This window comes from Erinaceus europaeus, chromosome 9 (genome assembly GCF_950295315.1).
Source record: "Erinaceus europaeus chromosome 9, mEriEur2.1, whole genome shotgun sequence".
NCBI classification, from domain to species: Eukaryota; Metazoa; Chordata; class Mammalia; order Eulipotyphla; family Erinaceidae; genus Erinaceus; species Erinaceus europaeus.
Window position 1 is genome coordinate 20,110,378 of NC_080170.1, and position 19,695 is coordinate 20,130,072.

At 41.5% G+C, this 19,695-nt stretch overlaps 1 protein-coding gene and 1 long non-coding RNA gene across 2 annotated transcripts in view; one reads left to right on the forward strand and one right to left on the reverse strand.

Moving 5' to 3' along the window:
• The window catches only part of LOC103119633 (uncharacterized), a 301,172-nt gene extending 281,766 nt beyond the window's left edge, over window positions 1-19,406 (reverse strand). Inside the window, exon 1 of the long non-coding RNA XR_009551394.1 lies at window positions 19,250-19,406. This is a non-coding gene — a long non-coding RNA (uncharacterized LOC103119633). The remainder of the gene's footprint in view (window positions 1-19,249) is intronic.
• On the forward strand, window positions 3,045-11,038 carry LOC132540159 (E3 ubiquitin-protein ligase TRIM21-like). Its single transcript, XM_060196928.1, has 5 exons — window positions 3,045-3,291; window positions 7,101-7,121; window positions 7,208-7,234; window positions 7,565-7,591; window positions 10,324-11,038. Exons 2-5 carry the CDS (start codon window positions 7,112-7,114, stop codon window positions 10,920-10,922), a joined length of 663 nt encoding a protein of 220 aa, XP_060052911.1. The 5' UTR covers window positions 3,045-3,291; window positions 7,101-7,111; the 3' UTR covers window positions 10,923-11,038.
• Window positions 19,407-19,695: the final 289 nt, after the last annotated feature.

A 19,695-nucleotide genomic window follows, 5' to 3' on the forward strand; every position in this document is an offset into this window, starting at 1 on the left:
CTAAATCATATTAAACAAGAGAAACATGAACCGTAGTCTTGGGTTGTGTTTTTTTTTTTTAAGTTAGAGTCAGACATCATATAGTGCTTACTGACAGTATTTCTTATGTCTCATAATAAATCTTTTATTGGTAATCTGATCTAGTGTTAATTTTAATGTCATGCCTTTACAGTTCTTAAATATAGAAACAAATGGAACTGGATATGGGAGTAGACCCTGAGAAATCAAGCAAAATCTTCCTCCAAGGGAGTGAGTGCTTAAACACAACACATAAATGTATACGTGATCCTCAAGTGAGACAAATATTTTTTGTTTCCTTTCCAAGGCTCCTTACCCTGATCCTCCATTAGTTTTACCATGGAAAAAGCAGAGAGGTGTGTTAAAGTTGCAGGCCTTTGGTAGAGGATGGCTTAATATCTACTGTATCTTCAGAATAAAGTCTCTGATTCAGACTAGAGTTGACTATAAAGCTAGAGGCCTCGGGGTCTCTGTTGACAAGTGGGCACCAAGTTCTAAGAATTTTCTGTGGGTATGCAGAGGAAGACACCATCTAACATATCTCTGTTTTACTTTGTTCTTGTCTGTTTTTGTCACACAGAGCAAATTACGAAAGAGAAAGGTAAGTGATGAACAACAAAACCTTCAGTGATTGAACTTAGCACTGACCTCATATATTTCTCTTTTTCTTTTTTTCTTTTTTTTTTTTACCATAGCACAGCTCAGCTCTGGCTTATGGTGTTGCTGGAAATTGAACCTGGGACTTTGGAGGCTCAAACATGAAACTTTATTCGCATAACCGTTATGCTATCTTCCCAGTCTCATTTATTATTTTCATTAGTGATTTAATATTGATTTATAAAATTATAACTACCAGGGTTTGTAACTGATAACTATTATGTGAAATCTAAATATATAGTGTAAGAATTTAATGAATATTACAAAATTATTATAAATTTTGTTAACATCCACATCTTCACCCTTACAAATGTTTTTTTAAAGATAGCATAATGATTATGCAAACAGACTCTCATACCTGAGGTTCTCAGAGCACAGGTTCAATCCTTTGCACCACCGGAAGCCAGAGTTGAGCACTGCTCTGACAAGAATAATAAAGCAATAATAATAATAAAGACTTGTCAACTTATTAATAAGAACAAGAAAGAGAACCAAGCACCATCTGACATATGTGTGCTAGGGACCAAACTTAGGAACTTATGCACTCAAGACCAACAAGTTAACAGCTGCACAACCTTTCAGTCTGTTTATTTTCTTTATGATGAGAATGTTTAAGGTCTACTCTCTTAGAAATTTTCAGATGTATTAACTATAGTTGTGTTGTACATTGTGTCCTCAAGACATTTTTCTCACAATAAAAGTTTTGTTCCTTGATACAGTTCTCCTCCCAAATCATTTGTTTGTGCGAAGTTTTGATTTTCTTCCTTTCTTTCTTTTCTTCCTTCCTTCCTTCCTTTCTTCCTTCTCTCTCTCTCTCTCTCTCTCTCTCTCTCTCTCTCTCTCTCTCTCTCTCTCTCTTTCTCTCTCTTTCTTTCTTTTTTTGTCTCCAGGGTTACCACTGGGGCTCGGTTGCCTGCACTACAAACCCACTGCTCCTGTTAGCCATTTTTTTTTCCATTGTATTGGATAGAACAAATTGGGAGAGGAAGGGGAGTTAGAAAGGGAGAGAGAAAGTCATCTGCAGACCTACCTCACTGCTGGGGAAGCATCCCCCTGCAGGTGGGGATGGGAGCTCGAACCTGAATTCTTGCACAGGTCCTTGCGCTTAGTACTATATGTGCTTAACCAGGAGCACCACTGCCCAGCCCCCTTAATTTTTTTTTTTGTAGTTCACTTTTGTCTAGAAATGTTTATTTACATGATTGTTGCCACATGTGAACAATTTCCCCAAAATCGATATCAGCACATGACACCTTCCACCTTCAACCAATTTTTCCTCTTCCTCCCCCAAGGGACATGGGACCCTCAAGCTCCCTCTTCAGTCACTGCCTGGCTCCATCCTCTAAATCACATGGGTCTGGTTCAGTAGATCATAACTAATTGAGTTTTACCTAGCGTTTGTCTTCTTTTTTTTTTCCTCTAAAGTTTCATCTATGAGTAAGATTGTCTGATAGTCATCCTTCTTCTGACTTGTTTACTTGACACGGTTCTTTCAAGTTTCATCTGATTGGTAGCAAAAGAGAAAACCTCATCACTTTTTATTGCTGATATGTATCTTCCATAGCCACTCATTTGAGTAGGGCTGGGCAGTGGCACAACAGGTAGGACTCACACATTACCATGTGTAGGGAAGGTGTTCAAGTCCTCTGTACCTACCTGCAGGGGGAAAGCTTTACCAATAGTGAAACAGTGCTGCGGGTGTCTCTCTCTCTCTCTTTGTGTGTGTGTCTCTTTGTATCTCTCTATATATATCTCTCTCTCCTTCTCTGTTACCTTTCCCTTTCAGTTTCCCTGTTTTTGTATTTAAAAAGTAAACAGAAAGGGAAAAATATAGCCAGCAGGAGCAGTGGATTCATTGTGCAAGCATCAAGCCCTAGGGATAACCCTGGTGGCAATAAAAAGAAAAATAATAAGGTGTGTATAGAAGTCTGTTTTAATTCCTTGTGTAAGAGCAGTCAGTCAGTGTACATTACACTAGTTTTTTCTAATTTCTTTATTGAGGGATTAATGGTTTACAGTCGACAGTAAAATACAATAGTTTGTACATTTCCCAGTTTTCCACATAACAATTCAACCCCCACTAGGTCCTCCTCTGTCATCATGTTCCAGGACCTGAGCCCTCCCCACCACCCCAAAGTCTTTTACTTTGGTGCAATACACCAACTCCAGTTCAAGTTCAGCTTAGTGTTTTCCCTTACACTAGCATTTTTTATCTATAAATTTGTACTTTATTACACATCCCATAATACAGTTTCTTTTTCCACCTGCATTATCACTGTGACTCAGTACCTGTGATACACTCCTTATGGTCATTATTATTTTATTTTGATTATAATGATGATGATGATGACACAGCATGTGCTTTGTGTGCTTGGAAGTTCACAGGACTGCACTTCTCCTTGTTAGAGACTAGGAGAGACACCCCCATCTTATACTGGGTTGTCTCTAGGTTGGGAAGATATCAGAAAGGGGTTTCTGGGAACCTGAGTCTGTCTCACAGCATCAACAGAGCATCTTCTTGTGAGATGAACAGCAACTCAATCAGAGATGGAATTCCTAATATATAATAATGCAAATTTTTTCCTTTATTTTCAGATTCACTCCAGAAGAAATATGGTGAGTTGCTCTTTTTTTTTTTTACTTCAATGGCTTTATTAGTGATTTAATACCAGTTTACAAGATTGTCCATACCACACCCACCACCAAAGTTCTGTCTCTAGCCCATCCTTCCCACCCCTACCCAATGATAACCAATAGTGAATTGCACTAGATCTACTCTGAGAAGCTCACTTTTCCATTTCCAGAATAGAATAAAAACCTGAATTCCAGGTGTAGTTCACAAACATGAATTCAACAGAAAAGACAGAGGGGATTTTGGCCTCCAGGAGCTGTGGATTCGTAGTGCAGGCACTGAGTCCCAACAATAACCCTGGAGGCAAAAAAGAAAGAAAGAAAGAAAGAAAGAAAGAAAGAAAGAAAGAAAGAAAGAAAGAAAGAAAGAGAGAGAAATGAAGGAAGGAAGGAAGGAAGGAAGGAAGGAAGGAAGGAAGGAAGGAAGGAAGGAAGGAAGGGAGGGAGGGAGGGAGGGAGGGAGAAAGAAAGGAAAGCCCCCCCCAAAAAAAAATGAGCCCTAGGGGGGGTGGGGCGGTAGCGCAGCGGGTTAAGCGCACATGGTGCAAAACGCAAGAACCCTCATAAGGATCCCGGTTCCAGCCCCCGCTCCCCACCTGCAGAGGAGTCCCTTCACAGGCAGTGAAGCAGGTCTGCAGGTGTCTATCTTTCTCTCACCCTCTTTGTCTTCCCCATTTCTCTCTGTCCTAACAACGATGACATCAATAACACCAATAATAACTACAACAACAATAAAAAAAACAAGGGCAACAAAAGGGAAAATAAATAAATATAAAAAAAAAAAATTTAATGAGCCCTCAAAGAAGAGTAATTCTCTGGGATAGTACCTCCCCCATTTTTTTATTTATTGGCTTGTACTTCATTATTATAGTCACAAATTGTGTTGCTGTATAAGTACCTCGCACTAACCGACTGCGCCACTGGAGCTGCACAAACTGTACTGCTATCTATGTTACGTGACCTAGAAAAGTTTTTTTCCATTTTTTAAAAATTTAAGTAGCATTGGTTTTCAACAGTACGTGTTTTAGGGCTATGACTTCTCCCCTTAACTTCAACTGTGTAAACACCACACTACCTACCACCAGGTTCAGTTACTATCCACCATCATCCAATTGATCGATCACCTCCATCAGCTCCATCCAGGCCCCTTCCTCCCCTTCAAAAGCACCATTCTATTGTCTGAATCTAAAGATCAGTCCTTGGTTTGTTTCATAGGTTCCTTTGCTTGGTCTCTTTCTGACTTGTTGTTGTTGTTGTTGTTGTTGTTGTTGTTGTTGTTGTATAGAAACAGGGAGAAATTGAGGGGGCGAGGTAGAAAGGAAGAGAGACAGAGAGACTCTTGCAGACCAGCTTCACCGCCTGTGAAGCAACTCCCCTGCAGGTGGGGACCAGGGGCTTGAACTGGGATCCTAACTGGGTCCTTGCACTTTATGCCACGTGTGCTTAACCCGCTGCCCTACCGCCTGACTCCCTCTTTCTGACTTTTTTCTACTAGTTATTTGTCTCACTTTTTTCCTTTTTCTTAAAAATAATTTCATAGATAAGATTTTAAGAGGTGAGACAGCATAATGGTTAAACAAAAGACTAATGCCTAAGGCTCCAAAATCTAGATTCAATCCCCAGCACCACCAAAAGCCAGAGATGAACAATGGTCAGGTGTCTCTCTCTCTTTCTTTCTGTGTGTGTGTCTTTCTGTCTGTATCTCTCTCTCACTAAAATAAATAAAGTAATAAAGATCAATATTTAATATTTTCTCTTTGTTAAAGTAAGGAAAACATTAAAAATTTAAATCCCTCAAAAAGGACTAGCTATTAAATGTTATTATAAAAGAAAATACCCCTAGTATTTCAATTATACTATAAAAGTGCTTTTTCTTTGAAAGTGTTCACTTTATTGGAAAATATTAAGAACTTATTTTTAAAAATAGGGCAGTATATGAATTAGTAGCACTACTAGATGGTTAATTTTTTTGTTGGTATACAGTAAAAATAGGATGGATGTATATATGAGAATATATTTTAAGGAGTTTGTATCATGGTAATAGGCAGTGAGTGGGATACCTTTGTTTCTCTTTGCTTTTTTATGAAGTAATACAATACTTTATAGTCAATAAACAAATTTATAATTAAGCTTGAAGTTTTTTGTTGTTTGTTTTTCTTTTTTTTTTTTTCTGCAGAGTTGGGCCTTGAGCTTGCACAATTTCACTACTGTCAGATACAGAGAAAGAAAGAAAGACCACAGCACTGGAGCTTCTCTCAGTGCCATGACATATCCCATGTTGTACCAGGGCTCCAGCCTGGGCTGCACACATATGGCAAAACCTACTCAATGAACTATCTCTATAATCTCAAAAACTAAAAGAGTTTCTTTTTAATCTATAACCAAAAAAAAAAAAAAAAAAAAAAAGCTCAAGGAGTACTTGAGGTGACCTTTATCTATTCTCAAAAGCACAGTGCTCTTAGCATAAAATTCTAACAGACTGTTTGGGATGCCCTAGGAGTAGAGAGACTGTGTCATGCTGATCACGGACCCTAGGACTAAAAGCACCTCATATCAAAATAGATTTTTTGATAAGAACTTGCTTGTTAAATTAGAAAATAATAATAATTCAGAAATGTTGTAGTTGGAAGCTGAACCAATGCAACAGTTGTTGAAAAGTAATAGAGAGGGGCTGGATGGTGGCGCACCTGGCTGAGAGCACGTGTTACAACGCTCAGGGACTCGGGTTCAAGCCCCCGGTCCCCACCTGCAGGGGAAAAGCTTTACGAGTGGTGAAGCAGGGCTGCAGGTGTCTCTCTGTCTCTCTCCCTCTCTATCATCCCCCTTCCTCTTGATTTCTGGCTGTCTCTATCAAATTAATAAAGAAATAAAAAATAAAGAAAAGTAATAGAGAAAGTAATCTGTGATAAAATTAAGAACCCAAATGTATGTGGACTGGGAGACAGCTAATGGTTATACAATAAAGCATTCATGCATGCCTGAGACTCCAAAGTCCCAAGTTCAATCCCCAGCACCACCACTATAAGCCAGACCTGGGCAGTGATCTGGTAAAAAGACATAAAAGGAAGAGCAGAGGTAGATAGCATAATGGTTATACAAACAAACTCTTGTGCCTGAGGCTCCAAAGTCCCAGGTTCAATCCCCCACACCACCATAAACCAAAGCTGAGTAGTGCTCTGGTTAAAAAATAAATTAAGTAAATAAGAGGAAAAAGGGGGGAGGTAAGACAAGAAATAAACAAACTGTATGTGACAAACTGACAGTTTTGTCTTCACAAGCTGATGACGCCCCATGCCAGTTCCTGGAATAAGTTGTCCTTTCAGTCAGTGAGCCACAGATGACAGAAATATGACATAGATAATTACTATTTATAATTTATATGTGGCCAAAGCCTGCCAAAAACATAGGGGGTCGGGCAGTAGCTCAGTGGGTTAAGCGCACATAGCACAAAGCGCAAGGATTGGCAGAAGGATCCCGGTTCGAGCCCCCGGCTCCCCACCTTCAGGGGAGTTGCTTCACAAGTAGTGAAGCAGGTCTGCAGGTGTCTATCTTTCTCTCCCCCTCTCTGTCTTCCCCTCCTCTCTCCATTTCTCTCTGTCCTCCTCAACAACGAACAACTTCAACAACAATAATAACCACAACAAGGCTACAAAAAACAAGGGCAACAAAAGGGGGTAGGGGAAATGGCCTCCAGGAGCAGTGGATTCATGGTGCAGGCACTGAGCCCCAGCAATAACCCTGGAGGTAAAAAAAAGAAAAACATAAATTGATATTTTAACATCTTTTTTTTTTAGATGAGATCTCTATGGAACTTGGTAAGTTCTATCTCTCCCCCATTCTACACTGAAAATACAGCCGGTGTCCCCGCATAACACTGACCTCTTTCTTTGGTTGGTTACAGCCCGAAGAAAAGCCATAGGAGAGGAGGGTGAGTGAAGCTAAAATTCTCAACTTAGACAAGTTCATGTCACTACCTATAACATCCCCTACCCTGCTAGTTATTCAGCTAACTTTAAGTGTCCTTTTTTAATATTGTTATTTTTGAATTTAAAGGACAGAGAGAAATTAAGAAGCGAAAGGGGGACAGGAAAGGAGAGAGAGAGACCTGCAGCACTGCTTCACAACTGAAGCTTCCCCTGGCCCCTCCCTCCCCCTGCAGGTGGTGACCAGGATTTGAACCTGGGTCGTTGTGCATGGTAACTTGTGCACTCAGCTCGGTATACAATCACCCACTTTAAGTGTTCTTATCTGTTTGTAGGACTGAAGAAAGTTCAAAGATTTGCAGGTAAATACTAATTTTTATAATGTGTGGTTAAGAGCAAGAGCAATTCATGTTTGTCGGTCAACCTCTCTAGCATTCTTTTGTTTAAAAAAGAAGGGGAGTGCCCAAATAATCTATCAGTATAAGACACTTGAACTCAGGAGTCGGGCGATAGCACAGTGGGTAAAGCGCAGGTGGCGCAAAGCTCAGGGACAGGTGTAAGGATACCAGTTCGAGCCCCTGGCTGCTCCCCACCTGCAGGGGAGTAGCTTGACGAGCAGTGAAGCAGGTCTGCAAGTGTCTATCTTTTTCTCCCCCTCTCTGTCTTCCTCTCCTCTCTCCATTTCTCTCTGTCCTATCCAACAACAATGACATCAATAATACCTACAACAATAAAACAACAAGGGCAACAAAAGGGAATAAACAAATAAATACTTAAATAAAAGATACTTGAACTCAGAAAATCATTTGATCCTGGATAAATGTGCCTGAAGTTAAATAAGAACCAAGTCACTAAATGGGAGAAATTTTGTTTCAGAAAAGGCAGCTTAAAATGAATATACAGAGCCAGTTAAGCATACATATCACCATGTGCAAGGACCCTGGTTCAAGTCCCCAGCTCCTCACCTACAGGGGGGACATTTCACAGGTGGTGAAGCAGTCTGCAGGTGTCTATCTTTCTCTCTCCCTCTCTAACTCCTCTCCCCTCTCAACTTCTCTCTGTCCTGTCAAACAAAAAGAGAGAAAGAGAGAAAAGGAAGGAAGGAAGGAAGGAAGGAAGGAAGGAAGGAAGGAAGGAAGGAAAGATGGAAGGAAGGAAGGAAGGAAGGAAGGAAAGATGGAAGGAAGGAAGGAAGGAAGGAAGGAAGGAAGGAAGGAAAGATGGAAGGAAGGAAGGAAGGAAGGAAGGAAGGAAGGAAGGAAGGAAAGATGGAAGGAAGGAAGGAAGGAAGGAAGGAAGGAAAGATGGAAGGAAGGAAGGAAGGAAGGAAAGATGGAAGGAAGGAAAGATGGAAGGAAGGAAGGAAGGAAGGAAAGATGGAAGGAAGGAAGGAAGGAAGGAAGGAAGGAAGGAAGGAAAAAAAGAAGGAAGGAAGGGGGAGTCAGGCTGTAGCACAACAGGATAAGTGCAGGTGGTGCAAAGCACAAGGACTGGCATAAGAATCCTTGTTCAAGCCCCGGCTCCCCACCGGCAGGGGAGTCACTTCACAAGCGGTGAAGTGGGTCTGCAGGTGTCTGTCTTTCTCTCCCCCTCTCTGTCTTCCTCCATCTATCTCCATTTCTCTCTGTCCTATCCAACAACGACGACAACAATAACTACAACAATAAAACAACAAGGGCAACAAAAGGGAATAAATTTTTTAAATGTTTAAGAAAAAGGAAGGAAGGAAGAAAGAAAGATAGATGAAAGGTAGGGAGGGGAGGAGGGGGAAGGAAGGAAGTAAGGAAGGAAGGAAGGAAGGGAGGGAGGAAGGGAGGAAGGAAGGAAAGGAGGGAAATGCAAACCATGCAGAGTACTAAGAAAATTGAATCATATATCTGAAATGCAATTGTAGGCCTACTAAAAATAAATTATCACTGTATCCTAATCTGACAATCACAGTCCGAAAAAAAAAAAAAAAAAGATCAGTAGAATATGAAATTTGGTTTCTATTCTTTCCCTTCACTTAATTTTTCCACATTCATCTGTCATTACCATCAGGACACACATATCTGATTATAACCAGGATTGAATTCAGGACTTCATGCTTGAGATTCTAATGCTCTATCCTCTGAAACACCTTCTAGACTGTCCCTCTGTAATATACTCTTAAAGTATTTAGAGTGAGCATAATTTAAAATAAGAAGGCTGAGGGGGCTGGGCAGTGATGCTCCTGGTTAAGTGCACATAGCGCTATGAGCAAAGACAGGTTTAAGGCCCCACTTTCCAGCTGCAGTGGGGATGCTTCATGAGTGGTGAAGCAAGCTTGTAGGTGTCTGTCTTTCTCTCTCCCTCTGTCTCCCCACCCACTCTCAATTTCTATCTGTCCTATTAAATAAAAGAAAAAAGAAGAAGAAGAAGAAAAACTGGAATGGGGCCAGGAGGTGGTGCACCCAGTTAAGCACACACATTATAGTTCACAAGGACCCAGGTTCAAGCCCCTGGTCCCCACCTGCAGGGGAAAAGCTTTACAAGGGGTGAAGCAGGGCAGCAGGTATCTCTATCTCTTTCCCTCTCTACTTCCCCCTCCCCTCTAAATTTCTCTGTCTCTATCCAATAATAAATGAATAAAATATTTTTAAAGCTTTTTTTTAAATATTTATTCCCTTTTGTTGCCCTTGTTGTTTTATTGTTGTAGTTATTGTTGTTGTTGTTGTTGGATAGGACAGAGAGAAATGGAGAGAGAAGGGGAAGACAAAGAGGAGGAGAGAAAGATAGACACCTGCAGACCTGCTTCACCGCCTGTGAAGGGACTCCCGTGCATTTCTCTGTTCTATCCAACAATGACAATGACATCAATAACAACAACAATAATAACTACAACAATAAAACAAGGGCAATAAATAAATAAATAAATACTAAGTTCTTCATATTTGGAGATGAATTTATCTCATGGGAAATGATGTTGAATGATACTGATTTTATCGCTCCATTTTTTAAAAGGACCCTCTGAGCATTCTGATAAGTTTATCACCCCTGCTTTGATCCATCTCTTAGAGGCCAAAAGATCTTATTGTAAGTCCTACAATTAACTGATCTATTCTTTCTTCTACAGAAAACATCATACTAGATGAAGCCACTGCTCACCCTTACCTTGAGGTTTCAGATGACAGAAAATCTGTAAGATCTCTTGAGAAAAAACAAAGTGTTTCTGAAAACGATGATCGATTTGATACGATGGCAGCTGTTCTGGGAGAGAATCGATTCTCTAGTGGTGACCATTACTGGGAGGTGAAAGTAGAAAAGAAGAACAGGTGGACAGTAGGATTGTGTGTGGATTCAGTTAAGCGAAAAGGGTGGTATACAGCTGCTTATCCTAGGACTGGTTTCTGGACAATTTGTCTAAAGAATAGTCAGTACGAGGCACTTTCTGACCCCCGTTCTATTCTTAATGTTCCAGAACCCCTCTTGGTAGTGGGCATTTTTCTCCAGTACAAGAAAGGCCAGATCACTTTCTACAATGTGACAGACTCCATCATTCTCTATACTTTCAAAAGCACTTTCACGGAAGTCCTGAGGCCATATTTCTACCCTGGACCTCTTGGTGAGGGAAACATGGAGGGCCTCCATATTCGCACATTGGCAGTGGCAGATCCTGTCATCAGTGTGGGGGACACAGCTGAGACACCACAGGAGCATCCTCATGAGCCATGAGAGCATCAGACAACCCAACCAGGAGGCTGCAGTCTGGGGAGCCAGGGTCTGCCAAGTCACCTTGAATTGGATAGTCCACCCAAAATAAAGTGCAAGGACCGGCGTAAGGACTCTGGTTCAAGCCCCTGCGTAAGGACTCTGGTTCAAGCCCCTGGCTCCCCACCTGCAGGGGAGTCACTTCACAGGTCTGCAGGTGTCTGTCTTTCTCTCCCCCTCTCTGTCTTCCCCTCCTCTCTCCATTTCTCTCTGTCCTATCTAACAATGACAACAATAACAACAACAACAACAATGAAAAATGACAAGGGCAACAAAAGGGAAAATAAATATAAAAATTTTTTTAAATATTTTACTTATTTATTTAATGAGAGACAGAGATCAGAGCACTACTCAGGTTTGGCTTTTGAATGTGGGGTGGCTCAGAACCTCAAGCATCAAAGTGTTTTACAGAATCATTACACTGTCTCTCCAACGTTCAATTTAATCAATTTTAGCCTGCAACTTCAGGAGAATCAGAATCACAACTATGTGTCCCAGTTTCTAATGTCTGAATGACAGACGCTGTGAGAAGATAGTCATGATTAGTGCTGGCTCAAAGAACTATGGTGTGAGAGTAACCACTGCATGACATTTGATAAATGGTATACACTGTGTATGAGAATCTTAGGTCAGAAATGAAAAAAAACTACATTTAATAGCTTTTTGCTGCCAGCAATTCTTTTAGCAAGTCTAAAATACTTTTTTATTTTAAGCTTAAAATGAGGTCAATAGGTTCAAATTAATAAGACACAATAATTAATAATTGGAACAGTTAGCAGTACATATAAGTAAAAGGGAACGATAGATGTTTTTTATAATTCAGGGGACTTGTACTGGAGGTCCCAGTAAAACTCTTAATATATAGGATATAAGTGATATTGTTTATCTCTGTACTATACCATTTATTGTAGAAAATATATTGATATAAACATAATACATAAGACAACTTTGTTATTCATATAATTATGTAATGCATGCAATGCATCTCATTTATTTTTTTACTTTTTCTTTAATGTTAGATATTCTCTTGTTTAATTTTTTGTATTATCTTTATTTATTTATTGGATAGAGACAGCTAGAAATTGAGAGGGAAGGGGTGATAGAGAGAGAGAGAGAGACAGAGATACCTGCAACATGGCTTCACCACTCCCAAAGCTTTCTCCCTGAGGAACGGGGTCTTGAACCTGGGTCTTTGCACATTGTAATATGTGCGCAAAACCAGATGAACCATCACCCGGCCCCTATGCATCTCATTTAAAATGTACTGATTGAGAGTCAGGAGGTAGCACAGCAGGTTAAGCACACATGGCGCAAAGCTCAAGAACCAGCGTAAGGATACCAGTTGGAGCCCCGGTCCCCACCAGCAGGGGAATCACTTTACAGGCGGTGAAGCAGGTCTGCAGGTGTCTATCTTTCTCTCCCCCTCTCTGTCTTCCCCTCCTCTCTCCATTTATCTCTGTCCTATCCAACAATGACGACAACAATAATAACTACAACAATAAAACAACTAGAGCAACAAAAGGGAATAAATAAATATTTTTAAAATAAAAAAATAAAAATAAATAAAATGTATTGATTATCACTGCCATGTATGTTTCAGATGTGCATTATTATGAATCAACATGTATATACTGCTTTAAGCACACCACTAATAGTGCAATTCTATCCATTACCATATGATCAACACTTTTGTCCAATATATACCACCCATTACCCTTGTAACCACTGACTTGATCATATAATCAATCTATAAGTTTAATTCTTTAGTTAGTTACTTTATTTTCTTTAGGGGACTTATATTATTATAAGAAAGGTCTTACCTGAGTAATGAAGCTGAAGGGTTGTCATTCCACACCTGAAGTCTCTAGACTGAAGTGAAGCATGCTGAGATGGTACTCCTTGTGTTGATTAGGTTGGGATTGGTGAATGCAATATTGTTTGGAATGAATTGAGAGAAGCATGCAGGAAAGTGTGCCCCACCCTAAGGTTCCAGGACTGGGTGAAATATAGGCTCTACCAGGTGATCCACTAAAGTCCCCAAAAGAAATATAAATAATAATATAAAAAATAATAGTCTGTAATGAGTACCCCCCCCCCAGCACTTCATCTGCACTATTCCAGCCTTTAGGTCCATGATTGCTCAACAATTTGTTTGGCTTTGTATGTTAACTCTCTTTTCAACCACCAGGTTCCAGATTCCAACATGATGCCAACCAGACTTCCCTGGACAGATTACCCCACCAATGTGTCCTGGAGCTCTGCTTCCCCAGAGCCCCACCCTACTAGAGAGAGGCAGGCTGGGAGTATGAATTGACCAGTCAACGCCCATGTTCAATGGAGAAGCAATTACAGAAGCCAGACCTTCCACTTTCTGCAACCCACAATGACCCTGGGTCCATACTCCCAGAGGGATAGAGAATGGGAAAGCTATCAGGGGAGGGGATGGGATACGGAGATCTGGTGGTGGAAACTGTATGGAGTTGTACCCCTCTTATCTTATGGTTTTGTTAATGTCTCCTTTTTTAAAGAAATTTAAAAATTAAAAAAAAGAAGTGGACACATTTTAATAGACATGGGGCTCCAAAGACATGACGATGTCCAACAAGTATATTGAAAGATGTTCAGTGTCATTAATTATCAGGAAAATCAATACAACAGTGAGAAGAAGACAGAGAAGAGCACTACAACACTGCTTCACCATCTGGGGAACTTCCCCAGATGTTGTGACTCTCCTGTGTACTGCCAGGACTTGAACCTGGGGTTTCATACATGACTAGATCCACGGACCCTCAGCACACTTTTTAATCAGGTCATACTTTTCTTGTTGAATTTTAAGGGTAATGTATGGATTGTGATTTGCAAATAATCTTCCCATTGATTAGATTATTTCTGTTTTAATGATAGTTTCTTTCACTGTATATAAGCTTTTTAGTTTGCTAAAGATTTATTTTTAAGAGTGAATGAGAGAGGTTGGGGGACTAGAGTACCACTTTGCTCTGGTTTATGGTGGTGCCAGGGACCTCTGGGACCTCTGGGAACTCAGGCTTACAAAATCCTGTGATCCCCAGCCCTAGGTTTTTCTTTTCTTTTCTTCTTCTTTTTTATTTTTTTATTTTTTGCCTCCAGGGTTATTGCTGGGGTTCAGTGCCTGCACTATGAATCCACTGCTCCTGGAGGCTATTTTTTCCCTTTTGTTGCCCTTGTTATCACTGTTATTATTGTTGTTGTTGTTGCTGCTGCTGTCATTGTTGTTGGATAGGACAGAGAGAAATGGAGAGAGGTGGGGAAGACAGAGAGGGGGAGAGAAAGACAGACACCTGCAGACCTGCTTCACTACTTGTGAAGCAACTCCCCTGCAGGTGGGGAGCTAAGGGCTCAAACCCAGATCTTTATGCCGGTCCCTGCTCTTCAGCACCACGTGTGCTTAACCCGCTGTGCTGCCACCAAGCCCCCAGTTTTTCTATGTGGCATAGTCCCAGGTTTTTTTTTTTATTTCCCTTGCCATAGGAGTCAAACTTCCAAAGGCCAATGTCAAGAAAAATGGCGCTGTTTTCTTCTATTATTTTATGGGTTCAAGTCTTATACATATCTTTGTTCACTTTGAATTAATGTTTGTTTATGGTGTGAGACGATACTAGTTTCTCCAAATATCAGGCACTAAGGAGACTTGCCTTGTTGGAGGTTGTGCAGGGGTCTAGAGTATGTACAATAATACCAATGAACAGGCTCCCGGAGTCAACCCATTTTAGGGAGATGGGGAGAGAGGAAGAGAGTGACACAAAGAGACAAAAGACACACTGTAACTCTCTGTGACCCACAAAACTCTCCTAGAACTAATTATAGATAAAAATGTAAATCAAGTATTGTAGCAAATCAAAGGACTCGACTAGTGGGGAATAAGGTGGCTATCAGGTATCTAGTAGAGAATGCTGAAGAAGGACTTGGGTTGAGAGTGGGAATGCTGTGCAGACACATATCAGTGATTGTTGATATGCTTCTAATTCTGCTTCTAAAAACCCCTTCTGTTTCATTTGGTTTAATCCCCCCTGCTTAACACTGTATTCTAGTTACATAACCATTGTTAACTAAGCACCACCCTCCCTCCAGGGCATTGGTGGTTCAGTGGTAGAATTCTTGCCTGCTCCACCCCCTCTCCTTGTCACACCCTGATTTTCACCAATCACTTTTCTCTCCACCCTCTCTACATCACATCCTGTTTACACCCTACTTGACAAGTATATATAAGGACAGCATTGTGAGTTTTAGTTTAGTTTAATTTTAGCTTAGCTCGGCGTAGATTGTGCTGCATCCTTCATGAATAAAGAGATACTGCATACAGCTTAGCCATGAGTCCCTGGTTGTCTGACTCCTGCCTGTGAAGCTAGGCCGACATAATGGTGCCCTGAAACAGGGACCGGCACCGACGTGGGACCTAACCCACCCATCCTCTAGATAAGTAAACTTGGCCACCCATACGCCATGGGTTGTCTTTCTACTTATGAAGAGGTTTGCGAAAGCCTCTACTGTTTCATCATGAGACAGTTACTCTGTCTCTGGAACATTTTGCTCTGGGCCACACTTTGGTTCCCTAATCGGGAACTTTGGTTTCTTGTGACCCTAATCACAGAGCTTGGAAGATGCACAGAGATTTCTCCTTGGACGTTCTGGATTCCCTCTCCCATGTTTCCTGAGGAAAAGGACTACATTTTGCTCCAGGCCACAATTTGGTTCTTTATGACCGTAATCGTAGACCTTGGGATATGCACCGAGATTTCCCCTGGGATTTTCTGGACTTCTTCTCCTGCTGAGAAGGACTACTCTAGTTTGAGGAGCATTATCCAGTACCTTGGCAGTCCCCAAGAATGGAGATACGTGGTTAGTTCTACTCTCCTGATTGGATTCTTTCTTCGATGGGAAGACACTTTTTAAAATGGGTGCCTGCAATCCTGCAGGAACAGTCAGAAGCACCCTAAATGGAATTTCAAGGAGCTTTTTGGACTAGGACGCCCTCCAGGGACTCATGATGCTACATGGTGAGATCTGGATAATCTGGTTCAAGTTGCGTTTCATAAGAGAGTGATTTGAATGACTGAATTTTTGTATGACATTGACTTAAAAAAAAATGTTGGACGCAGCCATGATTTCTAAAGACATTCAGAAACAATCCAAAAAATTGTTTTTTCCTCCTTTGATTTCTTTTTTTACGTCTTGGAATAAATCTGAAATGTTTAATCCTGAAAATGGTATGAGTTATGGGCGGGGCAGATAGTGCAATGATTATGTTAATGATTATCAAGCCTGAGGCTTCTAACCATGGTTCTTCTGTTTACCTTTCCACATTTTATTGAGTTTAAACTGTTTTAACAACTTTGAAATCATACTAGAAAGGACTTCCAATTATAATGGAGTTATCAATTATAGTAAATTTCTAATCTGCTACAAGTTTTGTTTGACAAGTAAGTGAATTTCAGCTGTCAAGTCTTCACATGAAAAAGCATCTGCTCAAGTGAAATCACCGGAAATCCATTTGGACCCCTGTTCTCTGACATCACCCACAAGATGGCATGACAACAGCACACCCCCAGAAACCAGTGATGTGACCTGGCACGACCTGAAGAAACAGATTCACAGATTTCAAAGCTCACTCTCTACAGAAAAGCGGAATTCCAGTGGCTGACATTCTCCATCTAGGCAGACGTGCAGCGTTTCATCCCCTGGCATTTCTTCTGTGGTCATCTGCTTTCGACTGACACATCCGTCGGACTTACTGGTACACTTTATACAACTTTACAGCAGCTTCCCTTTATGCTAATGGGTTTCTCAAAGACTGACTGCAGCCAGCTGCCTTGGGACTTTATAGGCCATGTCCCCTCACCTGCAGGATCTGCTCTCAGAGTCAGTAACCCCCCCTTACTAGGTCATGCCCACAGAGGCAGGAAAAGCCCTTTGAGGAAAAAGATGTCCACAGAGGCATGAAGCACCCCAAGAGGCAATAGATGCCCCCAGAGGCAAAAAAAATGCTCTTTTGCCTGCTAGGCCTTGCTCGTTGAGGCAGGAAACGCCCCCTCAGGCCTCCCCTTGGCATCACACTGGTTATTGCTGCTCTCCTATTTTGTTCCTCCATGTTGTATGCCAGTTCTTTTGAAAATGCCTGTATGATATAGGTTTCTGTTCACCCCACACTCCTGATACTATGGCTATTAGTTAAAAAGAAATGGGGAATTGTTGGTATGCTTCTAATTCTGCTTCTAATAACCCCTTCTGTTTCATTTGGTTTAATCCCCCCTGCTTAACACTGTATTCTAGTTACATAACCATTGTTAACTAAGCACCACCCTCCCTCCAGGGCATTAGTGGTTCAGTGGTAGAATTCTCGCCTGCTCTGCCCCCTCTCCTTGTCACACCCTGATTTTCACCAGTCATTTTTCTCTCCAACCTCTCTACATCACATCCTGTTTACACCCTACTTGGCAAGTATATATAAGGACAGCATTGTGAGTTTTAGTTTAGTTTAGTTTTAGCTTAGCTCGGCATATATTGTGCTACATCTTTCATGAATAAAGAGATACTGCGTACAGCTCAGCCATGAGTCCCGGGTCATCTGTCTCCCATCAGTGAAGCTCAGCCCGACAAGTGATGAGATAAGAAATTGTACCCGGAAGTCAGGTGGTAGCACAGAGGGTTAAGCACAGGTGGCACAAAGCACAAGGACCTGCATAAGGATCCTGGTTGTAGCCCCTGGCTCCCCACCTACAGGGGAGTTGCTTCACAAGCAGTGAAGCAGGTCTGCAGGTGTCTCTCTTTCTCTCCCCTTCTCTGTCTTCCCCTCCTCTCTCAATTATTTTTTTAAATATTTATTTATTCCCTTTTGTTGCTCTTTTTGTTTTATTGTTGTAGTTATTGTTGTTGTTGTTATTACTGTTGACAGAGAAAAATGGAGAGAGGAGGGGAAGACAGAGAGGGGAAGAGAAAGATAGACACCTGCAGACCTACTTCACTGCCTGTGAAGCAACTCCCCTGAGGTGGGGAGCCAGGGGCTCAAACCAGGACACTTATGCCAGTCCTTACGTTTTGCACTACCTGAACTTAACCCACTGCACTACCGCCTGACTCCCTCTCAATTTTTTTCTGTCCTATCCAACAACAACGACAGCAATAACTACAACAATAAAACAAGGGCAACAAAAGGAATAAATATTTTCTTAAAAAAACAAGAAAGAAATTGTACCCATGTGTCTACAACTTTCCTGTAAACCATTATTTTCCCCCAATAAAAAATAACTTGAGAAAAAATGTATATTAAAACAATGAAACCTCACACTCAGTAAAACAGTCAATATGAGACAGTGAAAGAAGGAAGGGGGGAGAGGGAGTGAAGGAAGGAGGAAGGGAGGAAGCTGGTTAGTAGTACACCTTATTAAGTGCACAAATAGGCAGGTTCAAGCTCCATTTCCCAGCTGCACTGGGAACGCTTGTGAAGCAAGCTTGTGAAGCAAGTCTGCAGGTGTCTTTCTTACTTCTTCTCTCTCTTTCCCTTTCAACTTCTCTCTGTTCTATCAAATAAAAAAGAGGGAGGAAGGGAAGGAAGGAAGGAACGAAGGAAGGAAAAGGAAAGGGAAAGAAAGGAAAGGAAAGGAAGAAGAAAGGGAGAGAGAGAGAGAGAAGGAGGAGGAGGAGGAGGAGGAGGAGGAGGAGGAGGAGGAGGAGAAGAAGAAGAAGAAGAAGAAGAAGAAGAAGAAGAAGAAGAAGAAGAAGAAGAAGTAGTAGTAGTAGAAGAAGAGAAGAATAAATGGCCACTGGGAGAGGTTGATTTGCAGTTCAAGCACCAAATTCCTACAATAACCCTGATGGTAATAATTAATAATAATAATAGACATCTTATGATACAGTCATCACAGTTCTGGGCATATATCCAAAAAACTTCAAAGAAAAATCTGGAAGAGTTGTTTTCACATTCATGTTCAATGAAGCCTCATTCACAAAAGTGCATAGTAGATAGAATCAATCCAAACGTCCAAGGATAGAAGAATAAAGAAAATGGATAACCTATACACAGTGGACTATTTTCCAGTCTTGAAAAATCAAGATCTTGTGAGTTGATACAACATGGATAAATCTTGAAGACATGTGAAATGCAGTAACAGAGTCAAGAAGCTGTGTGTGTGTGTGTGTGTGTGTGTGTGTGTGTGTGTGTGTGTGTGTGTGTGTGTGTGTGTATCACATGAGTCCACCTATGTAAATGATCTTATGTAATCAACTTCATAGAAAATCAGAATGGCAACCAAACTCACATCTTCAGCCAGCTCTGAGCTAAACCTAGTCCATCCTGCTATTCCTAAAATCCAGGAGGCATCACCTGATGGTACCTGAACAGGGAAATGGACTCTGTGCACCTGCGCAGAGATCTGCTTCTAACAGGTTCTTTTAAGAGACAAGCACAGGCAGCTAGGCGCGTCCCCCGGTGCTGGCGCTGATTGGCTGCTGTGAGGACCATTTATAGCCCACTTTCAGGCTCCAGGACCTGTGAACAATCAAGACCCGGGAGCCTGCGTGACTGGCACGCCGTCCACTCAGAGCCTCAGGAGCGACCGTGACCCGATTCCCGTCCAATCAGAGCGGCGGTGGGCGGAGCCGCGGCTGAGTCGGGCCTACTATCCGGCTGGTGCGCATGTGCAACCGGAACTGGCTTTCTCTCTGTCCCTGGGCCCTGGGGGACCCGGCGAACCGGGGCTGCGAG

Coding starts and splice junctions, on each gene's coding strand:
- LOC132540159 (XM_060196928.1), top strand. Junction 7,235..7,564: donor AAAAGCCATAGGAGAGGAGG/GTGAGTGAAGCT, acceptor ATCTGTTTGTAG/GACTGAAGAAAGTTCAAAGA. Junction 7,592..10,323: donor GAAAGTTCAAAGATTTGCAG/GTAAATACTAAT, acceptor TTTCTTCTACAG/AAAACATCATACTAGATGAA.